Genomic DNA, 21,928 nt, shown 5'->3' with positions numbered 1-21,928 from the left:
GGGAAACTGTTTGCCTGATAAATATTATTGTTGCCAAAGGTTTGCCGCAGATTCACCACTAGTGGCAAACGTTTGCAAACTTCTGGCACGTTTTGTGGCACACTGTTTAGTTTGCAGCAAATTTGCCAAAAGAATGCAGGAAGTTTGCAGCAAAAAAAATCCTTTTTGTAAGGGTATAAGCTATTTTTTTTTTAAACTGATAACAATCTATCCAAACTGTGCAGTGGCCATTTTAATGAATGGACAGAGATCTGTTACAAAACACCAGAAAACGTAATGATATTGAGAGATTTTTAAGCCCAGCCTTTGATACTGGGTAAACCGACAAGGTAGGGAGGAGAGGTGTCCCCAACTAAAACAAATCTCGGTCCACCGAGTGTCGTCTCTTTTTTTTTCTCGACCTTTTACATTTTCAAACGTGTATTTTTATATAAAAACACCATGTGTAAAAATATATATATATATATATTATATAACTATATGCACTGAGCTTGTCTGATACTTTAAGCACACTGTTTGATTTAAATAATTCAGACACAAATGACTCGAGGAAGCCTGACGGCAATTGATTTGGGCCTGGCTCTGACTTGCCGCTCTGTGTCAAACAAAGACCGCTAGTGCCTGTAACCCGGGCAGATCTCTCTCTTTCCGTTTTCCAGATCTCTCTCGTTTATGTGCTGAAGCTGCAACATAATTACACAACTGTAGGTCCTGGATGGCAGGAAGCTTGGGCCCAGTGATGTATTGGGCCACTACACTATCCTCTCGGGCTCCGCCTTATGGTCGGAGCCCGAGCAGTTGCCGTACCAGGCGGTGACACAACCGGTCAGGATGCTCTCGATGGTGTAGCTGTAGAACTTTTTGAGGATCTGGGGACCCATGACAAATCTTTTCAGTCTCCTGAGGGTGGAAAGGTGCTGTCGTGCCCTCTTCACAACTGTCTTGGTGTGTTTGGACCATGATAGTTTGTTGGTGATGTGGACACCAAGGAACTTGAAACTCTCGACCCGCTCCACTGCACCCCCGTCGATGTTATTGGGCGCCTCTTCGGCCCTCCTTTTCCTGTAGTCCACGATCATCTCTTTTGTCTTGCTCACATTGAGGGAGAGTTCACTGGTTTTCCAAAAATTCAGTTTGAAGGATGCCGGATCTTAATTCCGGGACCAGATTCGAATTAACGCAACTCTAACACGTCACATCCTCAACTGGGATTTTGGGAAAACCAGGGAATTTAATTAAGTTCCAGTAATTTTGCAACCCTAGTTGCGCCATTGTTCTGACATAATTTAACCATATGAATCAGTCCAATGAGACGGGCGCGAATATGATTGGTGACACCATGAAAACCTTTTTTTTTTTTTTTTTTACTTGTTGCCAATTGTGCAACTCTTGTTCTTGAATGTATTTAGTTACTTAGTTGTTCCTCAAACTTGAACTCCAGATATGCAATTTCCTGCGAAATGCCTCGTTTCACACTCCCTCATCTGATTGGTCGAGTTGGCGGCTTCTGACTTTGTGGCTGTGATAACTAGTGACGACCAGAAGACGGTCATGACTGGAAGGAAACCAGCATTTATCTAATTAACATCAACCGCTAACCTTTACCTAAATATCCTAACCTGCTACTCGAGTTATCCTAACTTGCTGGGTAAATTCTCCTAATTTGCTACGAAAAATCTGTTTCTGAATTGAATTAGACAAAAGCTGTTTCCATCGAGCCAAGACCCCACCAGGCAGCTCAGCCCAGACGGCCTGCCGAGAGCTTCAAAGCGACTGCCTGACTGATTGACAAATCACATTGCATCATAAATACCTACTCAACATTATTTGTAGATCAGTCAGTCACAATTTACCCATGATACATTGCGGTTTTAACGCTCTGGCCAATAAAATGCTTGCACCAGCTGACATGGATTTCAGAGTTTAGCTCAATTATTGTGTGGCTGTTTATTGAATGACTGTTTATTGTAATGTGGGACATATGAGTCAGTCACCTTGCTGTTTTCCTTCACACTGTCATAGAATGTCATAAAATAGACAGAAGAGGTTAGTTGTAAATATATTTGGTCATACTCTCTCAGAATACAGCGTGTACTCCAGCCCAGCAGGAGGCGATGTGACTAGATGTTTCCTGATGCTGAACAACATCACTGTCCCGGAAGAAGTCAGTAGTTTGTTTAGGTTTTATTTATTTTGTCGGACGTTGAAGCTACACAGAGACTAAACTGGCTTTGGTAAGTTAACATGTAATTCACTAATGTTACATCTTGGACCATCATTATCCAGTTAGCTGGCTTTTTCCAACCTCGGTTTATCAGGATATAACCTTGTCTGTTTGCTGGGCCCACCGCGCAGGTAGCATCGTACCGTTATTGATGTGCGAGTACTGTCATGTCTTCTCTCGGTTACACTAAATGTAGCTACTTCAAAGTGACGTGTGTTAACATGAAAATCAGTGCTATATTTTTTGCTGAAGAGTAACGTTAGATATTTTATTTTACCTTTATTTAACCAGGTAAGCTAGTTAAGAACAAGTTCTCATTTGCAACTGATAAAGCATAGCAGTTCGACACGAACAACACAGAGTTACACATGGAATAAACAAACACACAGTCAATAATACAGTAGAAAAAAAGTATATATACAGTGTGTGCAAATAAGGGAGTTAAGGCAATAAATAGGCCATGGTGGCGAAGTAATTACAATATGGCAATTAAACACTGGAATGGTAGATGTGCAAAAGATGAATGTGCAAGTAGAGATACTGGGGTGCAAAAGGAGCAAAATAAATAAATACAGTATGGGGATGAGGTGGATAGATGGGCTGTATATGTAACAGTATAGACTTTTCGTCCGTCCCCTCTCCCCGACCTGGGCGCGAACCAGGGACGCTCTGCACACGTCAACAGTCACCCTCGAAGCATCGTTACCCATCGCTCCACAAAACCTGCGGACCTTGCAGAGCAAAGGGAACAACTACTTCAAGGTCTCGGAGCGAGTGACGTCACTGATTGAAACGCCTCTAGCGCGCACCACCGCTGACTAGCTAGCCATTTCACATCGGCTACATATACAGATGGGCTATGAACAGGTGCAGTGATCTGTGAGCTGCTGCTCTGACAGCTGGTTCTTAAAGCTAGTGAGGGAGATGGGAATCTCGAGCTTCAGTGATTTTTGCAGTTCGTTCCAGTCAGTGGCAGCAGAGAACTGGAAGGAAAGGCGACCAAAAGAGGAATTGGCTTTGGGGGTGACCAGTGAGATATACCTTCTGGAGCGCGTGCTACAGGTGGGTGATGCTATGGTGACCAGCGAGCTGAGATAGGGCGGGGCTTTACCTAGCAGAGACTTGTAGATAACCTGTAGCCAGTGGGTTTGACGACGAGTATGAAGCGAGGGCCAGCCAACGAGAGCGTACAGGTCGCAGTGGTGGGTAGTATATGGGGCTTTGGTGACAAAACGGATGGCACTGTGATAGACTGCATCCAGTTTGCTGAGTAGAGTGTTGGAGGCTATTTTATAGATGACATCGCCGAAGTCAAGGATCGGTAGGATGGTCAGTTTTACGAGGGTATGTTTGGCAGCATGAGTGAAGGAGGCTTTGCTGCTAGTGTTAGTTTTATTTTTAAGAGCAGTTGGAGGCCACGGAAGGAGAGTTGTATGGCATGGAAGCTCGTCTGGAGGTTAGTTAACACAGTGTCCAAAGAAGAGCCAGAAGTATACAGAATGGTGTCGTCTGCATAGAGGTGGAACAGAGAATCACCAGCAGCAAGAGCGACATCATTGATGTATACAGAGAAGAGAGTCGGCCCGAAAATTGAACCCTGTGGCACCCCAATAGAGACTGCCAAAGGTCCGGACAACAGGCCCTCCGATTTGACACACTGAACTCTATCAGAGAAGTAGTTGGTGAACCAGGCGAGGCAATCATTTGAGAAACCAAGGCTGTTGAGTCTGACGATAAGAATATGGTGATGGACAGAGTCGAAAGCCTTGGCCAGGTCGATGAATACGGCTGCACAGTAATGTCTCTTATCGATGGCGGTTATGATATCGTTAAGGACCTTGAGCGTGGCTGAACTGCACCCATGACCAGCTCTGAAACCAGATTGCATAGCGGAGAAGGTACGGTGGGATTCGAAATGGTCAGTAATCTGGTCAGCAAAGTTTGTTAACTTTGCTTTCAAAGTCCTTAGAGATGCAGGGTAGGATGGATATAGGTCTGTAGCGGTTTGGGTCTAGAGTGTCTCCCCCTTTGAAGAGGGGGATGACCGCGGCAGCTTTCCAATCTTTGGGGATCTCAGACGATACGAAAGAGATGTTGAACAGGCTAGTAATAGGGGTTGCAACAATTTCAGCAGATAATTTTAGAAAGAGAGGGTCCAGATTGTCTAGCCCGGCTGATTTGTATGGGTCCAGATTATGCAGCTCTTTCAGAACATCAGCTATCTGGATTTGGGTGAGGGAGAAATGCTGGGGGCTTGGGCGGGTTGCTGTGGAGGGTGCCGGGCAGTTGACCGCGGTAGGAGTGGCCAGGTGGAAGGCATGGCCAGCCTTACAAAAATGCTTATTGATTTATCGGTGGTGACAGTGTTTCCTAGCCTCAGAGCAGTGGGCAGCTGGGAGGAGGTGTTCTTATTCTCCATGGACTTTACAATGTCCCAGAACCTTTTGGAGTTTGTGCTACAGGATGCACATTTCTGTTTGAAAAAGTTAGCTTTTGCTTTCCTAACTGCCTGTGTATGTTGGTTCCTATCTTCCCTGAAAAGTTGCGTATCACGGGGGCTATTCGATGCTACGCCACAGGATGTTTTTGTGCTGGTCAAAGGCAGACAGGTCTGGAGTGAACCAAGGACTATATATATTCCTGGTTCTACATCTCTTTGAACGGGGCTTATTTAAGATGGTGAGGAAGGCACTTTTTAAAGAATAACCAGGTATCCTCTACTGTCGGGATGAGGTCAATGTCGTTCCAGGATACCCCGGCCAGGTTGATTAGAAAGGCCTGCTCGCAGAAGTGTTTTAGGGAGCGTTTGACAGTGATGAGGGGGGATCGTTTGTTCCCAGACCCATTACGGATGGAGACTATACAGTACCTAGACCAGGGATGGGAAACTTTGATGGTGGTGGGGGCCAGCAATCAAATCTGAACTCATCATGAGGGTTCCGCAGTGGCTCGCAGGTTAGCATACCCACATTCATACCCACATTCATACCCACCTTCATACCCACCTTCATACCCACATTCATACCCACATTCATACCCACCTTCATACCCACATTCATACCCACATTCATACCCACATTCATACCCACCTTCATACCCACCTTCATACCCACATTCATACCCACATTCATACCCACATTCATACCCACCTTCATACCCACATTCATACCCACCTTCATACCCACATTCATACCCACCTTCATACCCACCTTCATACCCACATTCATACCCACCTTCATACCCACATTCATACCCACATTCATACCCACCTTCATACCCACATTCATACCCACATTCATACCCACCTTCATACCCACCTTCATACCCACATTCATACCCACATTCATACCCACATTCATACCCACATTCATACCCACATTCATACCCACCTTCATACCCACCTTCATACCCACATTCATACCCACATTCGTACCCACCTTCGTACCCACCTTCGTACCCACCTTCGTACCCACATTCATACCCACATTCATACCCACATTCATACCCACCTTCGTACCCACCTTCATACCCACCATCATACCCACCATCATACCCACACATGTAGTCAGACTTTGCCTTTCTCTCTCTATCTCACTCTCTCTCTCTTTCTCAATCTCTCTCTCTCAGTATCCCTGCCATCTGATGAACATGGTTAGAGGGCCACCTCAACACTACTACCGTTCTACCACAGTAGAGGGCCACCTCAACACTACTACCGCTCTACCACAGTAGAGGGCCACCTCAACACTACTACCGCTCTACCACAGTAGAGGGCCACCTCAACACTACTACCGTTCTACCACAGTAGAGGGCCACCTCAACACTACTACCGCTCTACCACAGTAGAGGGCCACCTCAACACTACTACCGCTCTACCACAGTAGAGGGCCACCTCAACACTACTACCGCTCTACCACAGTAGAGGGCCACCTCAACACTACTACCGCTCTACCACAGTAGAGGGCCACCTCAACACTACTACCGCTCTACCACAGTAGAGGGCCACCTCAACACTACTACCGCTCTACCACAGTAGAGGGCCACCTCAACACTACTACCGTTCTACCACAGTAGAGGGCCACCTCAACACTACTACCGTTCTACCACAGTAGAGGGCCACCTCAACACTACTACCGCTCTACCACAGTAGAGGGCCACCTCAACACTACTACCGCTCTACCACAGTAGAGGGCCACCTCAACACTACTACCGTTCCACCACAGTAGAGGGCCACCTCAACACTACTACCGCTCTCCCACAGATGACATCTTTGGCTCTGCTGTGCCAAAGCAACTAAGGAGGACTGATGCTTCGCTTTAACAAAACAGCGGTTCTGGCCCTCCTCATCGCTACCAGCTCTGTTTTCCTCCTATTCCAGCTCTATCACTACAGACAGCATGTCTCTCAGGTGAGTTGAACTTGACAACCATAAATTTGCTGTAAAATCTATGCATGGATATTGACCCACTGACTGGCCTATTTTTTTTTCCATACATACTGGAAGGTGTGTGTGTGTGTGTGTGTAAGTGTGTGTGTGTGTGTGTGTGTGTGTGTGTGTGTGTGTGTGTGTGCGCCACAATGTTTTAACTTCTGATTTTGTTCTAGAATGGACCACATATGTTTGGAAGGACAGTTCATCTGTCAGGAAAGGATACTCAGTGGGTAAGCTCTTTCTAGACTAGACCTTCTAGTCAATGACCGTTTTCCCCACAGATAAGCAACACAGTTGAAGTCGGAAGTTTACATACACCTTAGCCAAATACATTTAATCCTAGTAAAAAATTCCCTGTCTTAGGTCAGTTAGGATCACCACTTTATTTTAAGAATGTGAAATGTCAGAATTATAGTAGAGTGAATGATTTATTTCAGCTTTTATTTCTTTCATCACATTCCCAGTGGGTCAGAAGTTTACATACACTCAATTAGTATTTGGTACCATTGCCTTTAAATTGTTTAACTTGGGTCAAATGTTTCGGGTAGCCTTTCACAAGCTTTCCACAATAAGTTGGGTGAATTTTGGCCCATTCCTCCTGACCGAGCTGGTGTAACTGAGTCAGGTTTGTAGGCCTCCTTGCTCGCACACACTTTTTCAGTTTGTCCCACATATTTTCTATAGGATTGAGGTCAGGGCTTTGTGATGGCCACTTGACTTTGTTGGCCTTAAGCCATTTTGCCACAACTTTGGAAGTATGCTTAGGGTCATTGTTCATTTGGAAGACCCATTTGCGACAAAGCTTTAACTTCCTGACTGATGTCTTGAGATGTTGCTTCAATATATCCACATACTTTTACTACCTCATGATGCCATCTATTTTGTGAAGTGCACCAGTCCCTCCTGCAGCAAAGCACCCCCAACATGATGCTGCCACCCCCGTGCTTCACGGTTGGGATGGTGTTCTTCGGCTTGCAAGCATCCCCCTTTTTCCTCCAAACATAACGACGGTCATTATGGCCAAACAGTTCTATTTTTGTTTCATTAGACCAGAGGACATTTCTCCAAAAAGTACGATCTTTGACCCCAGGTGCAGTTGCAAACCGTAGTCTGGCTTTTTTTATGTCGGTTTTGGAGCAGTGGCTTCTTCCTTGCTGAGCAGCCTTTCAGGTTATGTTGATATAGGACTCGTTTTACTGTGGATATAGATACTTTTGTACCTGTTTCCTCCAGAATCTTCACAAGGTCCTTTGCTGTTGTTCTGGGATGGATTTGCACCTTTCGCCCCAAAGTACCTTAATCTCTAGGAGACAGAAAGCATCTCCTTCCTGAGCGGTATGACGGCTGCGTGGCCCCATGGTGTTTATACTTGCGTACTATTGTTTGTACAGGTGAACGTGGTACCTTCAGGTGTATGGGAATTGCTCCCAAGGATGAACCAGACTTGTGGAAGTCTACAATTTTTATCCAAGGTCTTGGCTGATTTCTTTTGATTTTCCCATGATGTCAAGCAAAGAGGCACTGAGTTTGAAAGTAGGCTTTGAAATACATCCACAGGTACACCTCCAATTGACTCACATGATGTCAATTAGCCTATCAGAAGCTTCTAAAGCCATGACATAATTTTCTGGAATTTTCCAAGCTGTTTAAAGGCACAGTCAACTTAGTGTATGTAAACTTCTGACCCACTGGAATTGTGATACAGTGAATTATAAGTGAAATAATCTGTCTGTAAACAATTGTTGGAAAAATTACTTGTGTCATGCAAAAAGTAACAGACTTGTCCTAACAGACTTGTCCTAACAGACTTGTCCTAACAGACTTGTCCTAACAGACTTGTCCTAACAGACTTGCCAAATCTATAGTTTGTTAACAAGGAATTTGTGGAGTGGTTGAAAAACAAGTATTAATGTCTCCAACCTAAGTGTATGTAAACTTCCCACTTCAACTGTATTATCAAATCGTATTGGTCTCGTACCAAGGGTTAGCAGATGTTATTGTGAGTGTAGCGTGTAGCGAAATGCTTGTATACAGAATGACTTTCTGCCAATCTTTGAATATAATTTATGTTGGGTTAAAATGATGAATAGTCTATTTGAGTAACCTGTTAATTTCCAGTCCTCTGAGCCATATGTTGAAATGGGTATGTTGTTGATGTTGTTGAATCGGAACCCTGTCGACTAATACAGCAGGTGGTGAAGAAGTTCATGGGTCTGGTCCATAAGTACAACATGCCAGTGTTCCTGGTGGACACAGCCTCCCTAGGCCTCCTGTCTCAGGACTCTATGCTGCTGAGAGACAGCCTGGTTAAAGAACCCCACTGTACTTTCCTCTGCACTAACAGAGACGTCCTCACCTTCGCTCTGCTCAACAACCTTTGGAAATACGACGTAAGGAATTAAGTTACACTCGGCTATAGATAACAAGAGCTAGATATAGAGCTAGATGTAGAGCTGTAGAGCTAGATATAGAGCTAGATGTAGAGCTAGATGTAGAGCTAGATGTAGAGCTGTATAGCTAGATGTAGAGCTGTATAGCTAGATGTAGAGCTGTAGAGCTAGATGTAGAGCTGTAGAGCTAGATATAGAGCTGTAGAGCTAGATATAGAGCTAGATATAGAGATATAGAGCTAGATATAGAGCTAGATATAGATGTAGAGCTAAATTTAGAGATGTAGAGCTAAATTTAGAGATGTAGAGCTAAATATAGAGATGTAGAGCTAGATATAGAAATATAGAGCTGTAGAACTAGATATAGAACTGTAGAGCTAGATATAGAGTGAGATGTAGATATATAGAGCGAGATGTAGAGTGAGATATAGAGCTAGATATTGAGCTGTAGAGCCAGATATAGAGCTGTAGAGCTAGATGTAGAGATATGGAGCTAGATGTACAGATAGAGCTAGATGTAGAGATATAGAGCTAGATGTACAGATAGAGCTAGATGTAGAGATATAGAGCTAGATGTAGAGATATAGAGCTAGATGTAGCGATATGGAGCTAGATGTACAGATATTGAGCTAGATATAGAGCTGTAGAGCTAGATATTGAGCTGTAGAGCCAGATATAGATATAAAGAGCCGTAGAGCTAGAATAAGAGCCGTAGAGCTAGATGTAGAGATATAGAGCTAGATGTAGAGATATAGAGCTAGATGTAGATCTGTTTGTCTAATAACGTGCTCATTTGATTCTAAGCAGAGCTTTGTTTTCAATATAGTTGATAACGTCATTGTAGTGATGTGTTTGACTCCTCTGACTTGTCCACTGGTTATTTGAGCAGAAGCCTGGGTTTTATTCATTAGTACACACCGTAGCTAGATGTTTTTCAACGGAAAATGAACTATTGGGACACGTTTCTGTCCTTTTTCTTCCATTTGGTGCCAAATGAACACGACTCTGGTATCTGTCTGTTGTGATCAGGCTGGTTTGGTGGCAGCAGCTGAAGAGAAGGGCTTTGAACTGTTGGAGGTGCGAGGGAAAGACCCTCGATTGGTCAGCATGGACGACCTATCAGGAAACGAGATCCCCCTCCACTTCCTGTTCCGTCTCCAAGGTTACGTGGTCCATGTGGTGGTCCTGTACGAGCGCAGCGGGAACTACCTGTGGCATGGCGTCCTGCGACTCAAACCAAACATGGACAGGAAGTTCGCCCCCTTCAGAAGGCTGGACTATGGCCACAACGCTGGAGCCTATGACAGGTAGGTAGACACCAGGAGTGTGTATTCATTAGTTTTGTATTCACATAGTAGCACACCGTAGTAAAACCTTTTGAAACAGTACTTTTTGCAACGGAAACAATAGTATCTTATTGGATAAGTAAAAGTTAGTCCCGTCCCGTTTGGTTTCTAGTGAATACATCCCAGCCCTTCTTTCCGCTGTACCTGCTTCTTCTGTAAAACCTCCTTAGAATAGTCCAGAAACCACATCGGAGACGGTCAAACGTGCTCTTGACAAGTCGTACAGTACATTATAACTGCATCAGACTGCGTTCTACCTGCAGACGCTGAGTATTTGTCAGTAACCACAGGAGGCTGGAGATTGCAAGAAAACTTAGCTTGGTTGTCTCTCTCCCGTCAGGCCAGAGCTGGTACTGACCACGTTGGACGGGCTGGATGTCCGGATCCCCAGGAACATCTCTGGATTCCTGACTGAATATTCCCAGGCTCGTTTTCTGGAGTGTAGATACAGGGATGCACGCTCCTTCTTCCAGGTCTGTGATTTCATGTCTCACTTTCGTAGCGTGCCTCACTGTTTTACAAAATGTTGTCACGTTACAGCCTTATTATAAAATTGATTAAATTGTTTTTCCCCCCCTCATCAATCTATACACAATACACCATCATGACATCACAATACCCCATCATGACATCACAATACCCCATCATGACATCACAATACCCCATCATGACATCACAATACCCCATCATGACATCACAATGCCCCATCATGACATCACAATACCCCATCATGACATCACAATACCCCATCATGACATCACAATACCCCATCATGACATCACAATACCCCATCATGACATCACAATACCCCATCATGACATCACAATACCCCATCATGACATCACAATACCCCATCATGACATCACAATACCCCATCATGACATCACAATACCCCATCATGACATCACAATACCCCATCATGACATCACAATACCCCATCATGACATCACAATACCCCATCATGACATCACAATACCCCATCATGACATCACAATACCCCATCATGACATCACAATACCCCATAATGACATCACAATACCCCATAATGACATCACAATACCCCATAATGACAAAGCAAAAACTGTTTTTTTTGTTTAAATGTGTGCTAATTTCTATCACATTTACATAACTATTCAGACTCTTTACTCAGTACTTTGTTGAAGCATCTTTGGCAGTGATTACAGCCTTGAGTCTTCTTGGGTATGACGCTACAAGCTTGGCACACCTATATTTGGGGAGTTTCTCCCATTCTTCTCTGAAGATCCTCTCAAGCTCTGTCAGGTTGGATGGGGAGCACTTTGCTGCACAGCTATTTTCAGGTCTCTCCAGAGATGTTCGATCAGGTTCAAGTCTGGGCTCTGGCTGGGCCACTTAAGGACATTCAGACACTTGTTCCAAAGCCACTCCTGCGTTGTCTTGGCTGTGTGCTTAGGGTCGTTGTCCTGTTGGAAGGTCAACCTTCACCCCAGTCTGAGGTCCTGAGCGCCCTGGAGCAGGTTTTCATCAAGGATCTCTGTACTTTGCTCCGTTTATCTTTGCCTCGATCCTGACTAGTCTCCCAGTCCCTGCTACTGAAAAACATCCCCACAGCATGATGCTACCATCACCATTCTTCACCGTAGGGATGGTGCCAGGTTTCCTCCAGACGTGACACTTGGCATTCAGGCCAAAGAGTTCAATCTTGGTTTCATCAGACCAGAGAATCTTGTTTCTCATGATTTGAGAGTCTTTAGGTGGCTTTCGGCAAAATCCAAGCAGGCTGTCATGTGCCTTTTACTTAGGAGTGGCTTCCGTCTGGCCACTCTACCGTTAAGGCCTGATTAGTGGAGTGCTGCAGAGATGGTTGTCCTTCTGGAAGGTTCTCCCATCTCCACAGAGGAACTCTGGAGCTCTGTCAGAGTGACCATTGGGTTCCTGGTCACCTCCCTGACCAAGGCCCTTCTCCCCCGATGGCTCAGTTTGGCCGGACGGACAGCTCTAAGAAGAGTCTTGGTGGTTACCAACTTCAGTTATTGGGAACCTTCAATGCTGCAGAAATGTTTTGGTACCCTTCCCCAGATCTGTGCCTCGATACAATCCTGTCTCGGAGCTCTACGGACAATTCCTTTGACCTCATGGCCTGGTTTTTGCTCTGACATGCATTGTCAACTGTGGGACTTTATATAGACAGGTGTGTGCCTTTCCAAATCATGTCCAATCAATTGAATTTATCACAGGTGCACACCAATCAAGTTGTAGAAACATCTCAAGGATGATCAATGGAAACAGGAAGCACCTGAGCTCAATTTAGAGTCTCATAGCAAAGGGTAGTTATGTAAATACGTCATTTCTGTTTTTAACTTTTAATACATTAGCAAACATTTCTAAAAACCTGTTTTTGCTTTGTCATTATGGGGTATTGTGTGTGTGTGTGTGTGTGTGTGTGTAATAATAATATTGATTCCATTTTGGAATAAGGCTGTAACGTAATAAAATGTGGAGAAAGTCAAGGGGTCTGAATACTTTCTGAAGGCAGGACCCATAGTGCCCATAGGAGTCAAAGGACCCATAGGAGTCATAGGACCCATAGGAGTCATAGGGCCTTTGGACTTTGGTTTAGTCCACTAGCTGAGTGTTGTTCCCTGCCGTTAAATCAGCTGTATCTCAAGTTTGACATTAAGATTCCAGCCTTTGGTTTAGTCCACGACATCTAACCAGGGTTGTTCCCTGTTGGATCAGCTGTACCCTGATGACACGTCTCCTGAGGCAATGAACTTCAGAATGAAGGCTAAGGCTCTGCTCCACCTAGCTGCCAGGATCCTCACTGAGCTCCGAGTCCCCTTCTGGCTGAGTAGTGGTACCTGCCTGGGTAAGACTCTACATAACAACAACCCTACATAACCCTAACTCTACATCATAACAACTCTACATAACCCTAACTCTACATCATAACAACTCTACATAACCCTAACTCTACACCATAACAACTCTACATAACCCTAACTCTACACCATAACAACCCTACATAACCCTAACTCTACATAACAACAACCCTACATAACCCTAACCCTACATAACCCTAACTCTACATAACAACAACCCTACATAACCCTAACTCTACATAACAACTCTACATAACCCTAACTCTACATAACAACAACCCTACATAACCCTAACTCTACATAACAACAACCCTACATAACCCTAACTCTACATAACAACAACCCTACATAACCCTAACTCTACATAACAACAACCCTACATAACCCTAACTCTACATAACAACAACCCTACATAACCCTAACTCTACATAACAACAACCCTACATAACCCTAACTCTACATAACAACAACCCTACATAACCCTAACTCTACATAACAACAACCCTACATAACCCTAACTCTACATAACCCTAACTCTACATAACAACAACCCTACATGACCCTAACTCTACATAACCCTAACCCTACATAACAACAACTCTACATAACCCTAACTCTACATAACCCTAACCCTACATAACCCTAACTCTACATAACAACAACCCTACATAACCCTAACTCTACATAACAACAACTCTACATAACCCTAACTCTACATAACAACAACCCTACATAACCCTAACTCTACATAACAACAACCCTACATAACCCTAACTCTACATAACAACAACCCTACATAACCCTAACTCTACATAACAACAACCCTACATAACCCTAACTCTACATAACAACAACCCTACATAACCCTAACTCTACATAACAACAACCCTACATAACCCTAACTCTACATAACCCTAACTCTACATAACAACAACTCTACATAACCCTAACTCTACATAACCCTAACTCTACATAACAACAACTCTACATAACCCTAACTCTACATAACCCTAACTCTACATAACCCTAACTCTACATAACCCTAACTCTACATAACCCTAACTCTACATAACCCTAACTCTACATAACCCTAACTCTACATAACCCTAACTCTACATAACCCTAACTCTACATAACCCTAACTCTACATAACCCTAACTCTACATAACAACAACTCTACATAACCCTAACTCTACATAACCCTAACTCTACATAACAACAACTCTACATAACCCTAACTCTACATAACAACAACTCTACATAACCCTAACTCTACATAACAACAACCCTACATAACCCTAACTCTACATAACAACAACCCTACATAACCCTAACTCTACATAACAACAACCCTACATAACCCTAACTCTACATAACCCTAACTCTACATAACCCTAACTCTACATAACCCTAACTCTACATAACCCTAACTCTACATAACCCTAACTCTACATAACCCTAACTCTACATAACCCTAACTCTACATAACCCTAACTCTACATAACCCTAACTCTACATAACCCTAACTCTACATAACCCTAACTCTACATAACCCTAACTCTACATAACAACAACTCTACATAACCCTAACTCTACATAACCCTAACTCTACATAACAACAACTCTACATAACCCTAACTCTACATAACCCTAACTCTACATAACAACAACTCTACATAACCCTAACTCTACATAACAACAACTCTACATAACCCTAACTCTACATAACAACAACCCTACATAACCCTAACTCTACATAACAACAACCCTACATAACCCTAACTCTACATAACAACAACCCTACATAACCCTAACTCTACATAACCCTAACTCTACATAACCCTAACTCTACATAACCCTAACTCTACATAACCCTAACTCTACATAACCCTAACTCTACATAACCCTAACTCTACATAACCCTAACTCTACATAACCCTAACTCTACATAACCCTAACTCTACATAACCCTAACTCTACATAACCCTAACTCTACATAACAACAACTCTACATAACCCTAACTCTACATAACCCTAACTCTACATAACAACAACTCTACATAACCCTAACTCTACATAACAACAACTCTACATAACCCTAACTCTACATAACAACAACCCTACATAACCCTAACTCTACATAACAACAACCCTACATAACCCTAACTCTACATAACAACAACCCTACATAACCCTAACTCTACATAACCCTAACTCTACATAACCCTAACCCTACATAACCCTAACTCTACATAACAACAACTCTACATAACCCTAACTCTACATAACAACAACTCTACATAACCCTAACTCTACATAACCCTAACTCTACATAACCCTAACTCTACATAACCCTAACTCTACATAACCCTAACTCTACATAACAACAACCCTACATAACCCTAACTCTACATAACAACAACCCTACATAACTCTAACTCTACATAACAACAACCCTACATAACCCTAACTCTACATAACAACAACCCTACATAACCCTAACTCTACATAACAACAACCCTACATAACCCTAACTCTACATAACCCTAACTCTACATAACCCTAACCCTACATAACCCTAACTCTACATAACAACAACTCTACATAACCCTAACTCTACATAACAACAACTCTACATAACAACAACCCTACATAACCCTAACTCTACATAACCCTAACTCTACATAACCCTAACTCTACATAACAACAACTCTACATAACCCTAACTCTACATAACAACAACCCTACATAACCCTAACTCTACATAACAACAACCCTACATAACCCTAACTCTACATAACAACAACTCTACATAACCCTAACTCTACATAACAACAACCCTACATAACCCTAACTCTACATAACAACAACCCTACATAACCCTAACTCTACATAACCCTAACTCTACATAACCCTAACTCTACATAACCCTAACTCTACATAACAACAACCCTACATAACCCTAACCCTACATACAGTATCATTACCTACAGTATCACTCCCTATAGTATCACTCCCTATAGTATCACTCTCTACAGGTTAACATGGCTTTCGTCTCCACTCCCTATAGTATCACTCCCTATAGTATCACTCCCTATAGTATCACTCACTACATTATCACTCCCTATAGTATCACTCCCTATAGTATCACTCCCTATAGTATCACTCCCTATAGTATCACACCCTATAGTATCACTCCCTACAGTATCACTCCCTATAGTATCACTCACTACATTATCACTCCCTACAGTATCACTCCCTATAGTATCACTCACTACATTATCACTCCCTATAGTATCACTCCCTATAGTATCACTCCCTATAGTATCACTCCCTATAGTATCACTACCTACAGGTTAACATGGCCTTCGTCTCTACTCCCTATAGTATCACTCCCTATAGTATCACTCCCTATAGTATCACTCACTATAGTATCACTCCCTATAGTATCACTCCCTACAGGGTAACATGGCCTTCGTCTCTACTCATCTCTCCACAGGTTGGTTTCGACAGTGTGGTATCATTCCCTACAGTAAAGATGTGGACCTGGGCATCTGGATTAAAGACTACAGACATGATATCTCTCAAGCTTTTCAAAAGGCTGGCCTTCCGTTGAAACACAAGTTTGGAAAGGTACAGTATGAGATCATAAAGTGTACTATTAGACACATCATGTTGAGTCATTATGTGTGTTTCAAATGGCACCCTATTCTATAGTGCACTACTTTTGACCTGAGTCCTGGTCACAAGTAGTGAACTAAATAGTGAATAGGGTGCCATTTCAGACGTATTCCCAGTCAATGTGTTGTATCTGTCTCTGTGGAGGATAGCCTGGTACCGTCCTTCCAGGGTTAATGTTGTTATGTGTCTCTGTGGAGGATAGCCTGGTACCGTCCTTCCAGGGTTAATGTTGTTATGTGTCTCTGTGTAGGTGGAGGATAGCCTGGAACTGTCCTTCCAGGGTTAATGTTGTTATGTGTCACTGTGTAGATGGAGGATAGCCTGGAACTGTCCTTCCAGGGTTAATGTTGTTATGTGTCTCTGTGTAGGTGGAGGATAGCCTGGAACTGTCCTTCCAGGGTTAATGTTGTTATGTGTCTCTGTGTAGGTGGAGGATAGCCTGGAACTGTCCTTCCAGGGTTAATGTTGTTATGTGTCTCTGTGTAGGTGGAGGATAGCCTGGAACTGTCCTTCCAGGGTTAATGTTGTTATGTGTCTCTGTGTAGGTGGAGGATAGCCTGGAACTGTCCTTCCAGGGTTAATGTTGTTATGTGTCTCTGTGTAGGTGGAGGATAGCCTGGAACTGTCCTTCCAGGGTTAATGTTGTTATGTGTCTCTGTGTAGGTGGAGGATAGCCTGGAACTGTCCTTCCAGGATTAATGTTGTTATGTGTCTCTGTGTAGGTGGAGGATAGCCTGGAACTGTCCTTCCAGGGTTAATGTTGTTATGTGTCTCTGTGTAGGTGGAGGATAGCCTGGAACTGTCCTTCCAGGGTTAATGTTGTTATGTGTCTCTGTGTAGGTGGAGGATAGCCTGGAACTGTCCTTCCAGGGTTAATGTTGTTATGTGTCTCTGTGTAGGTGGAGGATAGCCTGGAACTGTCCTTCCAGGGCCTGGATGTTAAACTGGACATTTTCTTCTTCTATGAGGAAACTGACGTTGTGTGGAACGGAGGAACCCAGGCTAAGAGTGGGAAGAAATTCAAGTAAGTCTCTGTTTTACTCTACTGTATGTTATAGAGCTGAGTCACTGTTGCTTAGTGATAGACTATAACAAACGACTGCTAAGAAGTCTTCAGTTCATTGAACGTCGGGCTTTAAAAAAGAATGTATAACTACAGTGGGGCAAAAAAGTATTTAGTCAGCCGCCAATTGTGCAAGTTCTCCCACTTAAAAAGATGAGAGAGGCCTGTAATTTTCATCATAGGTACACTTCAACTATGACAGACAAAATGAAAAATGAAAAAATCCAGAAAATCACATTGTAAGATTTTTAATGAATTTATTTGCAAATTATGGTGGGAAATAAGTATTTGGTCAATAACAAAAGTTTATCTCAATACTTTGTTATATACCCTTTGTTGGCAATGACAGAGGTCAAACGTTTTCTGTAAGTCAAGGTTTTCACACACTGTTGCTGGTATTTTGGCCCATTCCTCCATACAGATCTCCTCTAGAGCAGTGATGTTTTGGGGCTGTTGCTGGGCAACACGGACTTTCAACTCCCTCCAAAGATTTTCTATGGGGTTGAGATCTGGAGACTGGCTAGGCCACTCTAGGACCTCCAGAACTCCTTCATTGCCCGGGCGGTGTGTTTGGGATCATTGTCATGCTGAAAGACCTATATATATTATTATATAGTGTATATTTTAAAGATGTTTTTGATACCATACCAGACTTACTAACCAGAGACTCCTACCCATTCTGTTAGGTATGTGTTCCCCAAGTTTACTCTCTGCTGGACTGAGCTGATGGACCTGAAGGTGCGTGTCCCCTGTGAGACGGTAGACTATGTATCAGCTAACTATGGTCCTACCTGGAACACACCTGTAAAGACCTGGGACTGGAAGAGCTCTCCGCCCAACGTGCAGGACAACGGGGTGTGGCCTGTCAGGGAGTGGGATGAGGTCATCCAGGTGTACTGACATACTGCTACACTACATATGAGTACACTTAAACCACACGGAAGGAAATGGACTGAAACAGGGAGGGACTGTCGATTGGGACTGTCGATTGGGACTGTCGATTGGGACTGTCGATTGGGACTGTCGATAGGGACTGTCGATCGGGACTGTCGATCGGGACTGTCGATCGGGACCGTCGATCGGGACTGTCGATCGGGACCGTCGATCCTGTTTTTGTACATTTTGCTACGGCGTGCACTATGCGACCCTGAGTACACTCTTCCGAAGTACACTACACCTGAAAACCCCACACCAAAGTAGCAACTCTAAAGACTACTACTAAGGGTGTGAGTCTGAGCTGCTGGCTTACCATTGGCTGCTGGCTTACCATTGGCTGCTGGCTTACCATTGGCTGCTGGCTTACCATTGGTTGGTGGCTTACCATTGGCTGGTGGCTTACCATTGGCTGGTTGGTTGTGAACTGCAGACCACCAATACTGGACTCTCGTCCTCCTTTGGACTGAAGCAACTGTCGATTGATATGTAATATGTGTTCCTTGTTTGAAATACTGTATTACGTTGACAAAAAGATGCCATAGACATTTTAATAGCTACTGACATTACTTACTACTGACATGTTGGGTAGGCCCAGGGTAAGGCCATATTACGGCCATGCTTACTTGATATCGTGTTATTATGGCCTTGGTTACTTGATATCGTGTTATTATGGCCTTGGTTACTTGATATCGGGTTATTACGGCCTTGGTTGCTTGATATTGGGTTATTACGGCCTTGGTTACTTGATATCGGATTATTACGGCCTTGGTTACTTGATATCGGATTATTACGGCCTTGGTTACTTGATATCGGGTTATTACGGCCTTGGTTGCTTGATATCGGGTTATTACGGCCTTGGTTGCTTGATATCGGGTTATTATGGCCTTGGTTACTTGATATTGGGTTATTATGGCCTTGGTTACTTGATATCGGGTTATTACGGCCTTGGTTACTTGATATCGGGTTATTACGGCCTTGGTTACTTGATATCGGGTTATTACGGCCTTGGTTACTTGATATTGGGTTATTACGACCTTGGTTACTTGATATCGTGTTATTACGGCCTTGGTTACTTGATATCGGGTTATTATGGCCGTGGTTACGGAGTATTACGGCCTTGGTTACTTGATATTGGGTTATTATGGCCTTGGTTACTTGATATCGGGTCATTGTGGCCTTGGTTACTTGATATCAGGTTATTACGGCCTTGGTTACTTGATATTGGGTTATTACGGCCTTGGTTACTTGATATCGGGTTATTATGGCCTTGGTTACTTGATATCGTGTTATTATGGCCTTGGTTACTTGATATCGGGTTATTACGGCCTTGGTTACTTGATATCGGGTTATTACGGCCTTGGTTACTTGATATCGGCTTATTACGGCCTTGGTTACTTGATATTGGGTTATTACGACCTTGGTTACTTGATATCGTGTTATTACGGACTTGGTTACTTGATATCGGGTTATTATGGCCGTGGTTACGGAGTATTACGGCCTTGGTTACTTGATATTGGGTCATTGTGGCCTTGGTCACTTGATATCGGGTTATTACGGCCTTTGTTACTTGGTGGCAGGGTAGCCTAGTGGTTAGAGCGTTGGACTAGTAACAGGAAGATTGCAAGTTCAAACCCCCGAGCTGACAAGGTACAAATCTGTCATTCTGCCCCTGAACAGGCAGTTAACCCACTGTTCCTAGGCCGTCATTGAAAATAAGAATTTGTTCTTAACTGACTTTCCTAGTTAAATAAAGGTTAAATAAATATTGGGTTATTATGGCCTTGGTTACTTGATATCGGGTTATTATGGCCTTGGTTAATTGAATTGCTAGGTGGTGGTGATGACCACGGACTGAACTTGATTATTGGGTGTGTCCCAAATTGTACCATATTTCCTACGTAGTGCACTATATTGGGAGTGGACATTATGTTCATATTTTATATATTTTATGCCTCTTGTGTTTCAGGAATCATTGGATTTGCCGACAAATCGTATCTTACTTTCCTTTGTATTGAGTTTTGTCATCGTTGTTGAAGGGAACTATGATCACGCTAGCCTGAGTTCTAGCCTGAGTGCCAGTCTGTCTGTGCTGTCATGCCAACTCCTTGTCACTCATTTAGCTTGACAATGACAGCATTGGAGTTATCAAGAGAACAAACTGATCTGGGACCAGGCTATGCTCACCAGCTGACAACTCCAATTTTTTAAAATGATTAAAAGCTTTGACATGATGAGACCGGTCAGAAATATGCAGCGTCCCATAAAACAACCCAGACCAGAACCGTAGGCCTGATCCCCGACAACGACGAGACAGCCTATAGGGAGGAGGTCAGAGACCTGGCCGGGAGGTGCCAGGTCAACAACCTCTCCCTCAACGACGAGACAGCCTATAGGGAGGAGGTCAGAGACCTGGCCGGGAGGTGCCAGGTCAACAACCTCTCCCTCAACGACGAGACATCCTATAGGGAGGAGGTCAGAGACCTGGCCGGGAGGTGCCAGGTCAACAACCTCTCCCTCAACGACGAGACATCCTATAGGGAGGAGGTCAGAGACCTGGCCGTGTGGTGCCAGGACAACAACCTCTCCATCAACGTGATCAAGACAAAGGAGATGATTGTGGACTACTGGAAAAAAAAGGACCAAGCACGCCCCCATTCTCATCGCCGGGGCTGCAGTGGAGCAGGTTGAGAGCTTCAAGTTCCTTGGTGTCCACATCACCGACAAACTAAAATGGTCCAAGCACACCAAGACAAGAGAAGAGGGCACAACAAAACCTATTCCCCCTCAGGAGACAAAAGATTTGGCATGGGTCCTCAGATCCTCAAAAAGGTTTTACAGCTGCACCATCGAGAGCATCCTGACTAGTTGCATCAATGCCTGTTATGGCAACTGCTCGGCCTCCGACCGGAAGCCACTAGGGAGGGTAGTGTGTACGGCCCGGTACATCACTTGGGACAAGCTTCCTGCCATCCAGGACCTCTATACCAGGCTGCGT

General features: G+C 43.7%; 1 protein-coding gene across 5 annotated transcripts; it reads left to right on the top strand.

The window, feature by feature from the left end:
• Nucleotides 1-949: 949 nt before the first annotated feature.
• Nucleotides 950-20,698, top strand: fktn (fukutin). Of its 5 annotated transcripts, XM_036976572.1 has the most exons (11): nucleotides 961-2,234; nucleotides 5,065-5,179; nucleotides 5,852-6,632; nucleotides 6,830-6,886; nucleotides 8,846-9,046; nucleotides 10,076-10,353; nucleotides 10,733-10,865; nucleotides 13,072-13,240; nucleotides 16,753-16,886; nucleotides 17,834-17,958; nucleotides 18,684-20,698. In XM_036976572.1, the coding sequence occupies exons 3-11, from the start codon at nucleotides 6,531-6,533 to the stop codon at nucleotides 18,895-18,897; spliced, it is 1,413 nt and encodes a 470-aa protein (XP_036832467.1). In that variant the 5' UTR covers nucleotides 961-2,234; nucleotides 5,065-5,179; nucleotides 5,852-6,530; the 3' UTR covers nucleotides 18,898-20,698. The 5 variants fall into 5 exon arrangements, with proteins under 5 accessions (XP_036832470.1, XP_036832467.1, XP_036832468.1 ...); XM_036976573.1 differs by lacking the exon at nucleotides 5,065-5,179 and having other exon boundaries at nucleotides 6,486-6,632; XM_036976571.1 differs by lacking the exon at nucleotides 5,065-5,179.
• Nucleotides 20,699-21,928: the final 1,230 nt, after the last annotated feature.

The sequence above is a fragment of the Oncorhynchus mykiss genome, chromosome 5 (genome assembly GCF_013265735.2).
Source record: "Oncorhynchus mykiss isolate Arlee chromosome 5, USDA_OmykA_1.1, whole genome shotgun sequence".
NCBI lineage: Eukaryota > Metazoa > Chordata > Actinopteri > Salmoniformes > Salmonidae > Oncorhynchus > Oncorhynchus mykiss.
This window is presented reverse-complemented; position numbering and strand designations above follow the sequence as displayed.

Coding starts and splice junctions, on each gene's coding strand:
- fktn (XM_036976573.1), top strand. CDS start 6,531: ATGCTTCGCTTTAACAAAACAGCGGTTCTGGCCCTCCTCATCGCTACC. Junction 6,633..6,829: donor ACAGACAGCATGTCTCTCAG/GTGAGTTGAACT, acceptor ATTTTGTTCTAG/AATGGACCACATATGTTTGG. Junction 10,354..10,732: donor AACGCTGGAGCCTATGACAG/GTAGGTAGACAC, acceptor CTCTCCCGTCAG/GCCAGAGCTGGTACTGACCA.